The sequence below is a fragment of the Taurulus bubalis genome (assembly GCF_910589615.1).
Source record: "Taurulus bubalis genome assembly, chromosome: 14".
Classification (NCBI taxonomy): Eukaryota; Metazoa; Chordata; class Actinopteri; order Perciformes; family Cottidae; genus Taurulus; species Taurulus bubalis.
The window spans coordinates 15,194,156-15,214,139 of record NC_136602.1 but is presented as its reverse complement, the minus strand read 5'-3'; the positions used below and the strand labels follow the sequence as shown (position 1 = coordinate 15,214,139).

The 19,984-nt window shown below is 38.7% G+C and overlaps 1 protein-coding gene across 1 annotated transcript in view; it reads right to left on the bottom strand.

Moving 5' to 3' along the window:
* Positions 1-19,984, bottom strand: part of adgrb3 (adhesion G protein-coupled receptor B3) — a gene marked incomplete at its 5' end in the record, with an annotated part of 106,751 nt that overhangs the window by 15,285 nt on the left and 71,482 nt on the right. Inside the window, 7 exons of the mRNA XM_079229592.1 lie at positions 4,023-4,125; positions 4,257-4,360; positions 5,319-5,445; positions 15,273-15,316; positions 16,436-16,538; positions 18,214-18,289; positions 19,700-19,846. Of these exons, the coding sequence (XP_079085718.1) occupies positions 4,023-4,125; positions 4,257-4,360; positions 5,319-5,445; positions 15,273-15,316; positions 16,436-16,538; positions 18,214-18,289; positions 19,700-19,846 (704 nt within the window). The remainder of the gene's footprint in view (positions 1-4,022; positions 4,126-4,256; positions 4,361-5,318; positions 5,446-15,272; positions 15,317-16,435; positions 16,539-18,213; positions 18,290-19,699; positions 19,847-19,984) is intronic.

Below are 19,984 nucleotides of genomic sequence, written 5' to 3'. Positions count from 1 at the left end.
GAGAGAGAGAGAAAGAGAAAGAGAGAGAGAGAGAGTGTGTGTGTTAACATACATTTTACATTAACGTTATCTGTTGTCTGAGCACTTTATCTTACACTTCATTTAATACCAATTGCACTGTTGTTGTCGTTGATTGTTGTTTGTCTCGTCCAACGTCTCATGTCTAATGTATGCACCTTCCGCCAAGAAAAAATCCTCGTTTGTGTAAACATTCCTGGCAAATAAATGGTTTCTGATTCATATCTGAAGTGTATTTGTTATCTAGTCAGTATCTATTTAGTTTTCTTGTGTTAAATATAATTATTCAAGAATATTAATTTAGCTTTGGCAATAATGTAACCTGAACACTCACGTCACTAAAGCTTACTTGAATTGTATATTACCTTTTGACTATGATGCCAGCTTTGATAAACCATCTATGACGATACCTGAAGCAAGGTGATCATTTTTATATATTGTGTCTTATCAGGATGCGTAGGCGGCCATAAATCAGATAGTAACAGATAAGGTGAACAAAGCTGTTTGTAAAGAACTGTCGGCTCCCAATACTCCTGACCAGATGACTTTATGACATTTAAAAAAAAACATTTGATGAAAGGTAAACGTTTTCTGGTGATGTTTTGTTGACATGCAATAGACCCTGAATACCTTGACTTTCACCCACTTAAGTTCAGCATATTACAATCCTGCTCATTATAAGATGAATATTTTACAGGAACTCTAACTCCAAGAAACTATCTCAACCTTCCCTCTGTGCTTCTCTCTGTCTTCTTTCTATATTCCAAGACGAGCAACAACAGAGGACAAAAGAAAAACACAGGCAAAGGTGACTCACTGACTTCCTGCTCCCAGAGGACACCTCCACACCAAAGAGATGATTTCTATTAGACGATGAGCAAGTCTGAATCCAAAACAGTGGAGCCAATTATATGCACTTCTTACAAGAGATGGAGGAAAAACAAGTGAGGCAGTGTCAGGCAGCATGGCAATTAAACCCACACAGGGGCTATGTTTTCTCCTCTTGCTGGCCGACTGCTGAAACATTGGGTTCTACAGTTTGTCTGATCAAACACATGAGATATTGCTCAAATATTATTACAACAAGAGCGACACATTCAAGACAGAACAAAGGGATAATAGTGACAAATTTATGGCCCTGGAAGTTTTATCCACAGCATTGTGGAGACCGACGAGACTAATACAGCTTTCTAAACCTGACTGAACGAACAACGATGTATCTTACCATCGTTGATGACGGGTTTGGTTGTATGAAAAATATTTTTTGAGGCTGTTGGAAATGAAGCTATTTTAAAACCTATATGGTATACTTAGCCTTTTCTTCTTAAATGTTCTGAAATGATATAATCTCATGACTTTTAAACTTTTTGTGCATTCACTTTTGGAATACAAGTAATGAAATTTGACTTTTGATTTTCATAGTTTAATCAACTTTATCGGTAATGTATACATATGTCTGTATATATATATAGACAGAGAAAACCTTACATTAATAAAAATAAGTCCAGAATTTAATAATAGAAGCTGCATTCATCGATTTGTTTTGGCCCCTTGGACGCAGCGCAACACACTTTAAACACAATATTGACATTTTAAAAAGTTGATATGGAAAATGTGTTTGCATATAGTTGCCAAAATGACACATCCAAAAGTTGAAGAACAATATCTGCATTTATTTGAAGTCGTATTTCTGGCCACCTGCTGAATGTAAGTCCAATATTCACTCTCTGTTTAGCTTTTAGCTCTGTCTCCAACAAACATATCTGAAATATCTGGCTCTTTAGCTGCTAAATGCTCCTCTATGTTCACCAGCTGGTCACTAACTTAGTCCGTCTGTACTTAATGCTGAGAAGGTAGCAGCTTTCTCAGAGCTTTTCTGCTGCCTGCTGCTGCTGCTGCTGCTGGAAACAAGGTGGACGAGAGCCTTGAAAGTGAACCAAAGCAGTAACGTTGCAAGCAGTAAAACCAAACAATGAGCAGAAAGATGCGAAAACACTCAACAGAGCTGACGGGGACGGTTGAGTCTAATGATAACTCTCTCTGGGTTTATCACTAGAGCAACCCTTTCACATGACATTGAATTATTTTATCCATGGTTAAAATAAAAATGTATATTTGTGCAGCTTTAATGTTCAGTAAAAAAAATGTATTGGCCAGATACAAATGAATAATTAGTTAGTTGACACTCTGAGACGCTGGAATGATATCTCCAGGATGTCAGTGGATTTTCTGAAAACCAGCTAATCTCTTTGCAGATTTCAGAGACAGATATCCTATTAGCAGCAAGCCAAGTGTGTATTCTATGTTAAGTGGTGGTCCTCATAATCAGGAGATGGATAGAGCCCTGATTAAATCTGACAAGGCTTCAAATCAGCTCAGATTTTAAAATGCCCTAAAGTTGTGTGCATTGTGTGCTAGATACGTCAGGGCCAGAAACATATCTTCTCACATGTAGATGCAGTGTCTTTTTTTTCTTTGACATTAACATGGTCTATTCATTTTGGGCTGAATGGTTGGTGACAAGTAGTGAATCATCCACATTTAATCCATAGAGTCACCAGTAACCAGACATGGTAGGTTTACCAAACACACTTCAGACAATTGGTCTTTTAATTCATTCATTCATTCATTCATTATTCATTAATTTTCCTATGTTCAATCCCCATTGGACATAGGATAATGAACAGGCGGAGGCATTGTAATATATATATATATATATATATATATATATATATATATATATATATATATATATATATATATATATATATGAGGTGTGTGTGTGTGTTCCTTAAGGGTAAAGGTATACTGAGAATGTGGCTACACAATAAAATGGATAATGTGTAATTGTGTAGTGCTGCCAAATGACTGAGAAGGTCATCTGTGTGGGCAGCTTGTAAATCACAACTACTGTTTGCCAAACAATCTTTTACATTAGCCACTTGTGTACTAGCCAGTTATGAAGACAGAGAGAGGAAGTGATACATATTTATTGGAAGAAGTTATTCTTTAACAGGGCAGTTGTTGTCCTTTTGGATTCTGCTGACTCGATCTGAAGCTCAAGTCACATTGGCATCTGAACAAAAAACTATATTCTTACTTATCTAAGAGCGAGAGCTGCTTTCATCCTCCAGCCCAACTTTAAAGCTGTACCTTAGCGTCACCATTACCGGGGCGGAATCGCAATAATTCATCAGTCTTTGATTGACTGGTGCGCCATGTCTCCTGGTGTGCACCAAGTGTCCTTGCTGCTCTCACACTGTTGACTCTCTTTAACTGTCAGACACATAATTGATTACAGCGCTTCAGGTTTGAACCACAGTAATAAAACTGGCATTAGTATTTCATCTCAAAGTGATCAGATTCATTTTTTTTGTTTTCTTTACCTTTAATTGCAATTAAATACATTCTCAAAGGCAACAGATTGAGCTGTCTAAAGGTTACCAGAGGTAACGCCAGTTGTCCTTAGCCAACGCAAAGTGATTCGACATCTTATAGCAGCATTAGGAACACTTAATTTTCCATTTGGATGAAATATGAGAAGCTTGTCTGCGCGAGACCCAAAAGAAGATGAGTAATTTGCTTGAAAGAGGCAATAATGTATGTGTTATAGTCTTGTTTTTGTACTCTCAATGACAAAGCCAACATCTGGTTCACACAAAGTATTCTTTTGTAGATTAGACCTCTGGTAAATGACCAGAGAGACTTTAAATCAAATATCAGCCTCATCAAAATCAGAGTAAAGTTGATTGAAACGGCTCAGATTAACTGGGTACCGGTGAAGAGGATGGAGTTTCTACTGTTGTTTATCTACAAAGATCAGGATGAGGACCCTCATAATATTCTGCAGAATAAACTATATGTCACAGCGTAAAGATCTCAACCAAGCCATGTGGATCTTTCCACTGCACCATTATCCAACTTAAATCCGTAGATATGTAAAAAGACCACTGGACCTCCATGCTTTATAAACTGTACTGAACAAATCCTTAAATGGCACTTACCACATTGTGCGTCTGCGTCTGTCCAACCAGGATCAATATGTTGGAGCAGATTATAGATAAGCAGAAGTTGAGCAGGATGATAGACCGTTCAGAGCGGATATATCTGAAGAAGAAGAAAGAACGATAAAAGCACTGATTGTTATCAGATTTAACAAATATAATGTTGTGGAAATGCATAAAAGATAAATTATTCATCATCATTTAGTTGCAACGTATGTTAAGTGTTGCAGTTACCTCCATAGCACTCCGTAGATCACTGACAAAGTGATCAAGGAGAGACAAGACAGACCACAGCCAACTATCAATGTCACAGATGGGACCCCCGAGTACTCCATGCTCTGTGGAGGAGACAGAGCAAGACGAACCAGTCAGTGGAAGGTTGGATGTGGTTCATGCAGGACAGTACATATTTAGTGTTGCCCAGAGAGGGAACCAATCAAAACAGCCACCACCAATCTGAATAAAAGTCCACAGTGGGTTCCTTAATACACTGTGAGGTGTGAAGTGTACGCGTGGGCTTCAAGGCCGTTTACATGCAAGTCTTTCCATTTATCTGATCTGGACTTTCCATTACAAAATAATGGAGGCTGAAGCACTAGAAGCTATAGGATAAAGGTTTAAATGCATCGACATTTTTTGTTTGATTTGTGTTTTTTTCAGTCACATTTGACGCCAGGTGAGCTGGCCAATCACAGGCCTGCAATTTGAAGCTAGCTGTAGGCTCACTATGAGGTTTGTCATTCTGCTTTTGACTGCCTCAAGCCTGGCAGAGAGGAAGGTAATAGGTGTCTTTGTGATATCTCAATTCCTTCCTTGTGCTAATGCAGAGGCCACAATGTTTTCAACATGTGTTTAGTCTCAAGTCAGCATATGAGCTCCACACATGGTTAAAACACCTCATCCACAGAACTTGTCAGCAGAAACATGTCAAAGCTGATAACTGTTATCTTTCCCCTTGAACAAATGTATATTTGACTGACAACCCAGGCACCAGCAAACACACACCCTCCCGCGTGCACGCGCACACGGTGAGTTGCCAAAATGTATGCGCAAACTACAAATAACCCCCACAATCTCCCTTTACCACTGATTTACTATTTAACAGGATTAGCACAGCAAAGATTCAATTTTCATTTGCACCAGCACACACACACACACACACACACACACACACACACACACACACACACACACACACACACACACACACACACACACACACACACACACACACACACAGGCAGTGTTTCTCCTTTACATCGGCCACATTGAATAAGAAATCAATAGCCTACTTACTATTTCTCTTGGTTGCTGAGCCAAAATGGCGAAGGTAGATACGCGATCACATAAGCATTTTGTATGAGATGCATCTGTTAGCACCGTTGTACATCCTTTTTTGGACCAAGCTCCCCAAGAATCGTTCCTGCAAGAAGGAGGCAGAGGCAATTAGAGGTTTACATCCATCAGTGGCACGACTTCCCAGGACTTATCGACATCGCTTCGGCTTTCTGATTTAATTATTTATTTCAATCGAGAGCTATAGAGCCGTATGGACTGTTACATAAAAACAAAAATAAACGCGAACAGACACATCGACACGGCTCGTGTGTGGCTACGAGCAGCATTTCAGCTGGAGCGGATAGAGAGGCAGAGACACGGAGGAGGGGGAGGACGCACGAAGCTGTCCGAGCAGACCCATGCTGATTGATTCGCTATAGGCAGATAGATATCGAGAAGAAGTGTTGTGAAACATCGCTATTTCCTCATAATGCTGAGCGATACGAGCGTTCATATTTACCTGCGTGCTTCTCTGTTCCTCTAGAGGTTTTTTTCTTCTTCTCCAAACGCCTGTATTCCTTCTTTCCCTTCTCAATGCCCCTGTTATCCTGTCTTTTTCCCCTTTCGGTTGATTTTTCCCTCCTCGGCTGTTTTAATTAGCAGCTTTTTGAATGCTTCCTTGGGGGGATTTTCACCCTGGAAACGGTGGACAGCATCAGATTGATACTCTGTTCCTCTCTCTGCTGGCGCGAGAGGGGGAGGTTGATACAATGAAAAAAGAAGCGCACGCAGTCGCAGGATCTGTTTATTCGGCTGCATGTCTAGTGGCATGACGGGCATTAATGATGCTTTTGGGTTATTCCTGAAGATCATTTTTACACGAAAGTTGTCGCTCCTCGGTGCAAAGCGCTTTGCAATAAACCCCCAAAACACTGCAGAACTAATACCACCCCGCGGAAGCAGCGCGGATGGTTGCAGCCAGTCTACACTTCACACCGCTAGTAGGTGAAATGAAAGGAGCGCTTCTCTTCCATTTGTCATTCGCCCACACTCATTTTCCATCTGCAGAAGAAAATAATCCCCCTCATTGATTAAATGTGAAAACTTAATTTACACAAACATGTAGCCTGACTGCGCTCGGATTAGTCTTTGTTTTTGTTTTGCCGCAGCACACAAACTGATATTACGATTCGTATTACAAACAAACACCTGTTGTCTCTCTGACAGCATCCTGCTCACATCACGACAAAGCTAGACAATTCCCCTGAGATATAAAGATTCATACCACTGAATTAAAACAATTCAGCGCATACTAGCTAGTTGGCTTGTGTACCAAGTGGCTTCTGCTGCGTAAGGCAATCCTGCTTTGTCATTTGATCAATATGGCTGTAACATTTATTATTCCTGGAAGGGACTATGGAGCGCTTTGCAAATTTCCAACCAGTATTAAGAGCAGTCTTCACACAGTCATGCAACAATTAATAAAAGAACCTCTTCACTTCACCGTCCTCATCTCATCTCTTCTTAACTGGGGTGTGACTGATTAGTATAACTGATGCATGTTTAACTGCACACAGCAAGCAAGCCAGCCTATATCCAGTAGTTCAGCACCTTCATGTAGCCATTAAAAAAAAACATTAAAAAAAACATACTTTTCTGACTCCATCATTATGAAATCTAATAGCCTTATGAAGTTGATATAGAAAACCATATTCTCCACAGTCTGGGGAGGAAGTATCTCACTGCAGCTGGAGCACTAAATCCTGTCTTAAAGGCCCATAATTAATGCACCATTCTGATGATTTAAATGTTCAAGGATTTCTTTGATGGCTTCGTAAAGGAAGGTTCAAACACTTGTCTTTCATAATGATAACTAAAAGACTGTGGTCAGACTCTTGAACAAGTCCTTGTGTGTAACTCTACCGAGCAGCACCATATATTATCAATACAACAGTGACTCTAATGACTTGAATGGCATAGTAACTGATGAATTGTTGATGCCAAATGTGTGCATGATGTATAGAGAGAAAACAAAAAGCCAGTGTGGCTAAAAAGTAGGCATCTGTGGATGCAATAACGGCCCCAGTTTAGTACCAGAATAGGAGCCATGCCTTGAGAACGGGCACAAGACAGTTAACATGAAGCTTTAGATCGGAGACCTCCAATCACTTACAAAACACATGTTGCTGACCTAAAGCCCTTTTAAAGCTGAGATGAATTCATTTTGTAACTACACGTGGCCCAAAGCAGAAAATGGTGGACATTTAGAAAGCATTGCTCCTCGCAGCTTTTCATCAGTAGAGGTGGCTGGCTGTCTGTGAGTCAATGAGAAGTTGCAGTGCGCACAATTCTCTAAATTATTGTTACTGGGGATGTTGCTTTGTGCATAGTCATACACAGTTATCATTTTCATACAGCTTGGGCTAAGAAAAAAACAAACAGTAAACGCGTTCTTTATTGTAGTACATGCTTGTTTGAGGTCATTTCTGTAAGGCAGAGTGTCGAGCTGTGATGAAGTTGCTAAGCATCACAGCCTTCACATCACACAGCTGCCCACTCCAGATTGCCCTTTGGGTACACTCTCAAAACACGGCTGTCACATTCAAGAGAAAACACACTCTCCGATGCAAACTTTGTTGCGATTTGAGATTGATAGCAGCAGCCTCTACTTCTCAATAACTTCGGAATGAATCGGCCGCTCCCCCGGTGATGACTCAATCCTCCATGTGATCTGTTCCTAACTTTTGACTTGCTAGATGTTTGCTTCTCTATTGTGCCAATGTGAGAAGCTGACAGGAGAACGTCCGTGACTGGGGATTTATGCGCGCAGCGTTTGATGTGTTGCCTGACCTTATCGGGTGCTCGGTGGCCTCAGAATATAAACTGTCCCCTAGAGAAAGTGTCAGTGCTGATGTTAACCACAGTGAGACTGATGGCATGACATCCATCACACACTCTTGGTTGACCACTTTCTGTCCATGCAGTGATGGATTGACAAGTTGGTATCAAAACTTCCATGACTGAAATGTGTGACAGATTTAATATCAAAGCTTCAACGTAAAAAAAAAACATTTAAGTGTCAAGATGCAAGAGTAGTGACAGAACAGTGACTTAGAGGGTCGACAAAGTTTTAAACACATTCATTATTTAAACCCTCATGTCTTACTGAGACAGAGCGATAGACGACTGCTCAAAACTCCAATTAAGTTTGTCTTCCTTGCTGAACTTTGACAGATCGTGTTCCTCCAGCAAAGGAGATCTTATTACCAAACCCATAACTTATCCACATGTCCAAGCAGTGCACTTCACAGTCAAACAGAGAAGCTCTGTAACCGCATGATTGTCCAGCTAAACAAGCTGGAGCAGCCTTATAGACTAAATTATGCAGTTTCTTTAGCATGTGTTGTTTATATACATGTCAGTCAGTTTTGAATTTGACACCTCTTTGTTCGCCATATAGTATTTCTTCATGAAAGCAGGATAACCTTCCAAAAAGCTCTTTAAATTAATCGCAGGCCCACATCAGATTAACCAGGCGCTTGGCTGAGGGTTAAAGAGTGCCTTAGGCAATACACTTTAGGCAATTTTTTTTAAGTCTTGAAAGACTGACACACAATGACAAGTAGAAGAGAGTGGGAAATTATTCCATCCATCTTGGATCTCTTGATGACAGGGCAATTCATGTGAGCCTGTGCGCCCCACTGAGTGTGTTAACTGAATGAAGGCAAAAGAAAAATGACTGCATATTTTTTATGGAACAGGAACAATCTTAGACAAGCTAAAGAACCTGCAGTTTGGATTTGTTAGAGAAGACATGAATGGCTCCATAGGTGCATACTAAGTGAAGGGATTTTGCACCAGCTAATAGGTCTGTTATGCCTATTATCACTCTTCAATTCACCCATTACTGTGTCTGTTCAAATCCGTTTGGCTTCTACAACTTGCATTTGTATCAGAATAATGCCAAAGTATTTTATCCATTATTAATCAAACTGTGTGTTTCCTCAATTAAAGCTAAAGGTGGCTAACATGACTGGCCAGTTTGGCCAGTCATGTTAGCTAGCTCATGTTAGCTAGCTCATGTTAGCTAGCTCTTCTTTCAATAAAGAAAAAATATCACCAGTGTTGATACAACTGCCGCTTTTTCAGCATCTATTCTAACAGTCGCCTCAAGCACACAACTAAGCCACACCTGTAGCTGCCAGTAGCGCCTCACAGGCTGTGATTGGTCGGTGCTCTGGCTTACCAGACACAAACGCATTACTTGAAGATGGATTTTCGTGTGAAATAGGATCCTGGAATTGTCTCGTGATCTCGAGACATAGCGACAAACCAGCTGCAACCGACAACATGTGAATCCTGCTCACTCATTTATGAAGAAACCCCACTCAGTGTATAAGTAAGGCAACATATAAATAACATAATTACACCCACAAAAAGACAGTAAAACCTCCTGCTGTCAATAATGCATGGTTTGTTTCCTCATCAGCACAATGAGTCCTTTTCGGATTGAAGCTTCGAATTACTGTAAACATCGCCCACGTTGTTACTTCTCCAGCCTCCCAATATTCTTTGACAGTGTACAGAGATCATTGCAAAGTGGAAGACCAGATGTCCTGAGCAAAACCAGAAGTGGTTTAATTTAATTACAAACAAAAACCAGCAGGGACAAAGAAGGCAAAGCTTTCACACTTATCGCCTCCCCCATCTGCAGCGCCAACAGTTTCCATTCAAAACCGGCCTAAACACAAATCTTTCTAATCTGATCAAAGGTGAGTCTGTGGTGGTCTTTTTGAGGATCTATGTTGGGAAAAACGTTGACAACTGCTGATCTCTCTGATATGGGAATGTCAAAGAGGCTTGACGTCAACGAAAGACACCAATAGAGAGCACTTTCAACAGAATTAGAAAGCTTGGATTTAAGTGAACGATAAAGCCAGTGGCGTGACTTTTGAGCTCTGCATATATATCACCAGCTGCAATATATTTACTGTTTACACAACTTGTTGAATTTCTTAGACCAAACCTGTTGATTGTAGATTCTTATTTTGGTCCAACCATCTGTGAGGAGAAGCTATAGAAGGCTGATTGTGTTTGTCTGGTACTAAGCATAAGCACCGAAAAGCTGGAAGTGTGTCAATGGCACTCATATATCTTCTGGTGTCTACGTATATCATAATACTCTTTAAGAACCCTCCTGATGGAGAACCAAGTCTTGCAATACATATCTCTTGGTCCTTCCTTCCTATCAGTTGGCAGTGTTAGGTGTGGCCTGTTTGGCTCAGTTCCAGGATATCCAGATGTTACTAGAACCTGAAGCTGCAACAGCTGCTATTCACACCTTAATGCATAAATGATTAATAGCTTTTGGCTCCACAGGAAGCAGAGTGCTCTTGGTATATTTATGGTATGAACTGTATAAGTATAATTTGAGATATAACTATTGAGGTAATTCATGAACAAAAGCTGAACAACAGCATGTTACTACTCATCAGTTTAGGTATTTACTGTCACAGGTTTGAAAGTGATTTGTAATTGTCAAATCTAAAATCCAGTCCACCAACAAACTGCTTGATGCTGCTTAGTTTCCTGTTATTACAAAGTGTCTATGACCATTTTTTATTTTATTTTATAATTCAGGCTGTTGTTATTTGTATGTTCTGCAGACTAAATAATCAAAATTGATGCGAGTAAACTTTAAATGAAGGAAACACTTCATATTTTGGTCTGAGGCTCAGCACATTTTTCCCACTGCAGCTTTGTCAAATGTATCATACATGTTCATCCATAAAGATAACAATCTGTTTGGTTATGCTGCACCGTAAAAAGAAAATACATTAAATACTCACAATAGCATCATAGTAAGAATATAATGTATCACCTTTAGAGTGTTTTAGAATGGAAGCAAACAAGATAAAACAACATCAAATCATAAAAAGTAAAAAAACAGATAAGATAAATATGTCAGTAAAAAAGGCTGTGTGTAATAAAGACGTTTTAAAGAGGGGTCAATGTGCTGTTAATTCTGATGTGGCAAGTTATTTCAGGATCTAAAAGCCTTGAATGATGAAGGTTTGTCCTGGATACGACTTTGGTGGAGGATTTAAAAAAATCTGTGATTAAAAAGTCAGAAAGACACTCATGTGGCTTTCCATGCACTCCTCGGTCTTTACAATGAGTATTTTTGTAAAGCATCTAATTGCAGGGGAATGCCAAAAGGCCCAAACTAGCTGTCATTCTGTAATGTTTCTTTTGATGCAGATTTGGTGGCAGTTTGGAGCAACTAAGAAGCTAAAATTGATGCAAGCGATTACAATGCTCAAAATGAGATTAATTAATCTTCTGAAACCATTTAAAGAAAGATGAGTTCTAAACCAGGCTGGAAAGTAATCTGATTTAAACTCATGCCGGAGTCACAATGATCCTAAATCTCCAAGATAGTGCACATTAGTGTGAGATAATAAGTCTCCCTCAAAATTGTATTTTTGAAGACTACAGGGAAGTTGACTGATCTAAAACTATTGCGTTGCATTTCACATTTTTCCCTTGGCACAGTGGTGGGATATTGGCAATTTCAGTCTTGTTTGATAGCTGAAAATATTGACATTTCAAAGAGTAATAAAAGTGTATGCATCTGACCTGTTTACACTCGGTGCTGTGGAGCTGCAGACTTGAAGTGTAAATGAGACAAACAAACAAACAAACAAACTGATATTGGCTCTCTGGCTACCCTAATGTTTTATTGTGTGTACATGGAGAGCTGCATTATAGCATGCTTATTCATATATTTGTTTTATTCTTTACTACATTGTTATCTTTTATACTTTGAGCTCCTCCCTGCCAGGTGCAGTAGATTATCCTTTAATTGTTCGGGTTACAAAACTAGTCAAAACATGACAATCTCAGGGAGTGCATGCTATTAAATGTGTTCCAGGCCGTTGCCACTTGTGACAGGTGCAATTTAGCTTATTTTACTTGCAAAGAAGTAAATTATGATTGCTTGGGAACTAATTATCTTGTCAACACATATTTAAAATGATGCAGAAAAATATCTGCCTGATGCTTTTATTCATAGTCACAATAATGATCCTCCTCTTATTATTGCTAATTATTAGTGACTCAAATGGTCACTTTACTAATGTAAAAGTACTAACACCACACATACTCCATTACTAGTAACATTCCTGCATTCTTGGAGAATTAAGACTGATGCATAACATACAAGCAGCGTTTTATTGTTGGAGCTGGAATTAAATTGAGTACCTCAAATTGTTCTTTAGTACAGTACTTGAGTAAATGTGTTTAGCCACTTTCCACCACTGCAAATGATCACTCCACTTCAAATGATGAACTTTATATAATTATGTGGATTATGTTGTCTCAAAAAATGTTAAAGCATGTTTTTAAATCATACAAGTCGTGGCCAATATTTGTTTTTCTGAATTGTTTTGCTAGCTCCCTTTCCCTGAAATGAATGGATTTTTAATACATCTAATTAGTGCCTTGATTCAGTAGTAAATGTCCAAATTAAAAAGCACAAGAAACTCTCTAATTGCTCTCTTTTACAAAAAGAAGAACAATGCATCTATCTAGTTTTGCATGTTATTAAGATGCAACAGCGCTTAATTCAAAATGCTCTCATTCGGTTCTCTCTGCATGGCAAAGTTTGGGCAAAGCACAGAGAGCCCCACTATAAATGTAGAATGTATGGATTATATCACAGTATCAAGCTACAGCTTTGTAGCGGTGAACAGCATGTTCCCTTCTCAAAACGGTCTCCCCAGCTGCTTACATAAACAGACAAATCACAAGAGTTTTTCCTTGTGTTGTCACATAGGAACACTGAGGCCTCAGGCTTCCACCCTGGGATGAAAGTGAAGCAGCAGAGACTCAGTTGTGGAATCTTTTCTGAAGCTGTGTTCTGCAAAGTATTCATATGTTGTGTATCTGGACCTCAGCGAGTCAGAGGACACAGTTCTCCACTTGTGAACAACATTTTCGTTGGGCTAATGGTTACAGTGAGAGCTCTCTTCTGGTTTGGACCAACATGGCTGCCAGATGGTGTATTACCGATGGTATATTAGCCCCTTCAATGATTCCTGAGAGTGGCTGCTATTGTGTTAAAGGACGAGCCAACTGTTTGAAATGAACATGATAATCATACCGTGGAGTCATTCAGCGGTGCTCTGATTAAAATGACTTGGGGATAAAATGCTGAAACGAAACACTTGGTTTGTGAAAGTCAGAGAAAGTGAATAGAGAGGAGTTGTCCTAGTTGTATTTTTGCTGTTCAAAAATAGGCCAGTTGCCCTCGAATACCATGATAGTGGACGGACTATGCACAGTGCACATGCTATTTCAGAGTAAAAATAACAACCTCATATTAGCTGTTGCCTGAGGTGGTCCAAACTATTTCCAGTAACTGCCCTATTTAATTATTTGTATGTATAAGGCTGTGGTGTTACATGCTATACAGTAATGTGGCATGTGTTTATATGTATGGTCCTTATTAATTGGTTTGTAATATATATATTACTTAATTAACAAATGTATAAAGTATGACAATGTTGGAACAATGCTTTTTAAATGATGAATTAAGTGTTTACTAATGCTTTACTAATGCTAAATAGTGTGCAGTTATTATAAAGTGTTACCTATTTCTGTTTTAGAAAAACATTACCATACTAATGGTCTCAAGATTTAATTCCTGGTTGATTTGGCAACACCTGTCGTTGCTGGTGGCAGTTGCCTGTTTTTTATGATAAAAAGCAGCCCGAGTTGCATTCAAAGACACGTGTTAATAATTCAAAAGCTATTAGCTTGTGTTCCTTTTTTGTGTAATTAGTAAACAGCAGTCTCTCAGCGAAAGCAGGCCTCCCTGCACGGAACTAGACAGGTTGACTTTCTGCAAGTGGAAATGCTTCAACAACTTTGGTTTTATCAAGTGAGACTCTGACAAGAACATTGTTGTCAAATGCTAACAGCGCAGGTACAAAAATCATTCCACTGCAAACAACATAACACCAAATCCTGTGAAACAGCATTACAACACCAACATCAGGCAAAACAAGCCCACCTCAAAACAGACAGAAAATGATCAATAAGAAGTGTAAATGTAAAGAGTGTTGACGGATAACATACGTCTTGTTACGATTGTGTCAGGTCTTCATTTGTCTCCATGATTATGACTTTTGGTTTTAGTTTGTGCTGTTGCCGTGTGTTTCTGTTTGCTAATGCAGCTATGTTTTGCATCTGTCCTCCTGTTTTCTGAGAGTATTCCCTCTTGCGATGTTATATCATTCTGCAGTATTTGTGGCTGATGCTCCAGCCCTTCTGGCAGAGACTATCTGGCATGTTTGCATCTCTGTAAATTGCCTTTACATTTTTTATTTTTCAGATGTCTGTTGAAGCCCACACATGCTGCTAATTGACTTTAACTTAATATTCTGGCAAGTACGACTCACTTGTAAGAATGTCTTCATAACTGTGATTTACAGGATCAAATTCCTGAGTGAAGAGAGTCAGTTTATGTGCCTATGCTTAGACACAGGAACACTCGATTTGCAGAGCCTCACCCACACACTAAAGACCCTGGACAAAACAACTCAAACTGAATTACTTTAGGCTTAAATCAACATGTGTTAAGAGTCTAAACGTCATACAGTATACTTCACAACAGTTTCATAGATGGGATTTTGTGCAGGGCTATCTCATCAGGTGTACCTATTATTTTGTCCACCCCCTGATCAGGCCTTAATGAATAAGTTTGTCTTGCAGGTTTATTTCCCCAGCTCCCTTTCTTGTTTGCTGTGCTATTGGCTCATCCAACTTCTCTGCAAAAGAAAATGTCTTCCTGACTTTTGAAGCTGAAGGCAGGATGCAGACTACCCAGAGGCATAACAGTAAAGCAATATAACAACAACAACAACAACATAGAACAAGTAAGACAAGTGAAAGAGCATGCCCACTTACATGATAGTGCTGTCCCACAGTGCACAGTAAGGGTTCATTGTTCCCTGGACGGCAAGAAAGGACAAAATGTTTATCAGTTAAACTATGGTGATAATTGATCATCATTAACATCATCATCATCATCATCATCATCATCATCATCATCATCATCATCATCATCATAAGCAGACTGCATATTCGTCCTTCAGTGTAGATCTTTGTGTTTCATGGATCACATAAATTAGAGTGCACAGTGCAACATCAGACACACACACACTTGCTGACTTGCATGCACTTTATCTCCAAGATGAATAAAGAGGCCTGGATCATAAAAGGGATTGTCCATATAATTATCTGACTGCAGCTCTCATGACACTGGGCGCTTGCAAATTAATTATCAGGCCAATTAACCACCATTGTGTGCCGGCTGATGGGAGGTTATATGTGCTGTGGTCATTGTAGAACGTTCAGTCAATGGACAAAAAAAAACTCTTTCTGGAGTGTTAACAAAAAGGAACCTTAAATTATTGTTTGTTTTTTGGTCCCTGATCTCAGTGTGGTGCCCCGTTATTATTCACATTTGTTAATCCTGCTATTGATATTATTAATTACTAATATCAACCATTTAGTTTTCATACTTGCTTATAAACAAACACGCTCCTGCCAGATGCCAACAATTCATGGGCTCATATATTTGTTGGAGCCATATATTAGGCTTATTTGTCTGATTACAAATCATGTCATGTCATTTATTTGTATGATCTAAAAACATCCCTTTGTCATATGAATGGATATTATATTTGAAATAATGCCTTTTTTGGGGAATTATTTATATTAATCTGATGAGGATCAGCTGGTATAAGAGGAAGGGGCGGGACCGAATCTCGGGTTATATTTTCTTCATGTAGAACGGGACATCGGCACAGTCTTTGACCTCACGCTAGAACTCAAGTTAGAAATCAAGCTAGAACTCAAGTTAGACTTATGATTTTGTTCGATAAAAGTGAAAATAAATCGATGAAATGATGGAAATTAAATCAACGTCTCCAGACTTATTATTTGACCCTTTGTGAGTCAACAAACGGAGTCCCAGAACGTGGCACAGAATAGGACAAGAACAAGGAACAGGCCACCACAGACAGTATTAGTTGATCTGAAAATGGCAGAGTGACTGTGGTGCTTACATTTGCCAGGTGAGCCAGTTCAATCTCCAGGTGTGACTCAGTTGTCTTGGGCTCAGGTCTCACAGTCACAGCGATGACCTTGGAGTTCACAACTGTGTGGTTCCTGAATCAAACAAAGAGGCATGTAACTTCCTATTGTTCCTATCACACACTGTTGAATTATAATTGAGGGTCAAATGCTGACCCTCCTTTTTCGAACAAAATATGGCAAAGTAGAGGCAAATCATAACTGATTTATAAGCTTAACTGTGTTAGCACTCTCTACATGTCTTTTACAGAGGTATAAAGGATGAACAACATTTTAAAAGTTCATAGTCTTAACCCTGATTTCACTTCAAATACCTCAGGTCTATTGTTATGCTCTGTGAAGAAGCATTAACACTTGGATTAGGTTCAAGTGCAGAGTCATTGAGATTAATGTGGGATCTATAGAAAACACTTGTACCAAACCTGATTTGGGGTTTCAGAGAGGAATTTATGAGTTTGAATTTAAAGTTCCCCTCTGATCTAATCTAATAATCACAAAATATAGAGTGCTTTTAGTTCATGTTTAAACTACTTGAGTAGTCAAGGTATTTTCTCTAATGCAACTTGTGTTGAAAACTAACCCAAATATACAGGTTGGGAGGATTTGAAAAGCTGCCCATTAGACTTCAAAGCAGCTATACAGGATGTTTGAAAACATCCAACAGAAAGTACGACTCAAAGCCTCGCCTCAACTGAACGAGATGTGTCTTTGTTACCTACGCTTTAAAAAAAAATCTGCCATCATAGTCCTGTTTCAAAAAGCATCTCCAGCTTTTGTATAGATGACACAATATTCGTATTATTAGAAGCTGAAATCCATGAGCGCTTCCCACTAGGAAGAAAACTGTCAACTCCACAAAGGAACGTAGAGGTGAGACTGCAGCAGCCGCTGTTCTACCAGCAGCACTCAAGCAGAAAATATCTTTATCCGACTTTGTCACACAATACAAGTCAGTTTTCTGGGATTATTTAAAAAATGGAAATCAATGGGATAAATGGATAAGTGCTTCAGTTCCCAACTCTAAGTGTACTTCGAGACTTCTGATACTTGGTGGTGAAAAAGTTATTTTCTTCTTTGAAACATCAAAAGCTTAACTCTTGGCAAATAGAAAGTCCGTAAGTCTAACAGTTGCTGCTTGATGTGCTTATCCTCCTGTGAGTCTGGAGAGGGCGAGCTTCAGAGCCCCATTATGAGCTCCTCTCCACATGTGCACAGAGGGCTGCTGCTCCACCTGTGACAGCTGGCATGGCCGGTCCTGGAATGACCGTCCTGTCCTTGGGACGTTGGTGCCAGGGACTTGTTGATCGGGGTGTGACACCAGGTGTTTGTTCAGGACATCCTGCTGCTCTTCCAGGCACTCATGTCATTTTTAATTAACTACATTTTCCATGCTACAGTGAATTAGTATCATTAAGACTAAACACAAGCACACTATTTTCTCTAAGTTTTATATATACCAGAACCTTATTTCTGTTACTATGACTCAATAGTAACAATTATAAATGAGAAGTATCCTTTAAGGTCATCAACGTTAACTTTAACTTAAAGAGCATACACAACAAAAGCAGCAAAGGAAACGTATTTGGTTGCCTCGTTCTCCTGTTGAAACTTCCATGTCTTTGAAGTGGAACATTTCAGGCACCGTCTGTTTTTAAGACTTGTTTTACTCTGAATAAAAATGGACAGCTCTGAAGTTTCCAAAGGATTAAATATGTCTCATAATACAAACAAGGAGATATTCTGCCCTTACTTTGGTGAAGGTAGCATGAGTCCAAGAGTCTTGTAGAGCACTGTTCCCAAAATATAGACAGGCGATCCCTCCATTTCTAAAACGGGAAATTACCAATTAATTAACATTGTTGCCAGGTTTATATACTAATAGACTTCCTCTTTGATGTGTCACCCATTATACAAGTGGACCTTGTTGACAGATAGATACAAAAGTAAATACTCAAAATGTGTATACTGTATATATTTAATACTGTATGTTTTCCCTTCCAATAACATGACAAATTTCCTTCATACAATTTGAGGTTTTAACTGCTAGTTCTAAATACCAATAACACTATTACAAACACTTTTCAAATCTTTTATTAACAGACTTAGTTGACTCCAGTAAGAGAAGTCCTTAAAGCTTCTTACACTGTCTAAATGAGATGGCTGGGATTAAGCACGTGGCACAGATTCCTAATCAATCCCTTGTTTTGTTATCTTTGATATATATTCCTGATAAGACTGATTACACCAATTAACCAGATTGTCTGGCTCTGGATTGAAATATACAGTGGTGACTGGCAGTTTTGAAGGGAAGCTAAAAGCGCCGAGTCGATGGAAAACTCAGTGACTGAACAAAAAGAGGCAAGCAAAGTGGCTGTGTTCAAAGAATTGTAGCATTATTTCGCTTTCCCAAAACAAAGGGTGACACATCAAGAAAAGACCTTCTGCACAAGACTGATGTGTCTGTGTGCAAGTCTTGTTGTAAGTTTACAGACAGAGCAATTCAACTAAAGTCATTCAGCTTTTGCTAAGATGTCAAGCTATTTATTTCACACGCTCCTCAGCAGTCACTGAATCCATCATCGTCTATTCACTATGCATTTATCCTACATTTCTATTGCAGATTCTGGAAATGTTACTGCCATTTAAATAGAGAAGTACACTTTTCATATATATATATATATATATATATATATATATATATATATATATATATATATATATATATATATATATATATATATTCAAAAACAAAGGTAGCACTTTATAATAACACACTATTTAGCATTAGTAAAGCACTTAATTCATCATCTATGAAGCATTGTTCCACATAAACACTCATTAGTAAATTAATAAATGTTTTTATTCTTCAATTAATAAGCTTGACTATTATGCTTTTCATGATTGGGATTTCATACTTTATAAATGATGGCTTCCCCGTTTGTAAATTAAGTAATATATATTGCAAATCAATTATTAAGGACTTATAGATGATGCATCAAGAATAAAAGAATTTGTAACTGTGTTTATGAATTGCATACTAATGAGTTACTAATGAGTGTTCAAGTTGGAACAATGCTTTATAAATGATGAATTAAGTTTTTACTCATGCTTTACTAATGCTAAATAGTGTGTAGTTATTATAAAGTGTTATCAAAAAAACAAGAATTGTGCAAGTCTGGAAAAAAGATGTGTTTGACCAGAAGTACAAAGGCTCTGATATGTATACCGCCGCATACCTGCTGACTGAGAAACAAAGAGGCCCTTTGGGATGACCACTTTATCTTCAGAGTTCCTGGCCCAGTCAACCATGCCTTTACGACCCTTCATGGGGAAGTTGATGTCAGTCATCACAGACACTGCTGGGAGTCTCTGGATGCTGGCCACTGCAGGATTCAAACAAACACAATACTCAATACTTCAGAATATTAATGACTTTGTAGATGGAGAATCAGAACTCAGGCCACACATCAACTACAGATACATGTTTATGTGTTTTTTAATTTTTATTTCTGTATCAATGT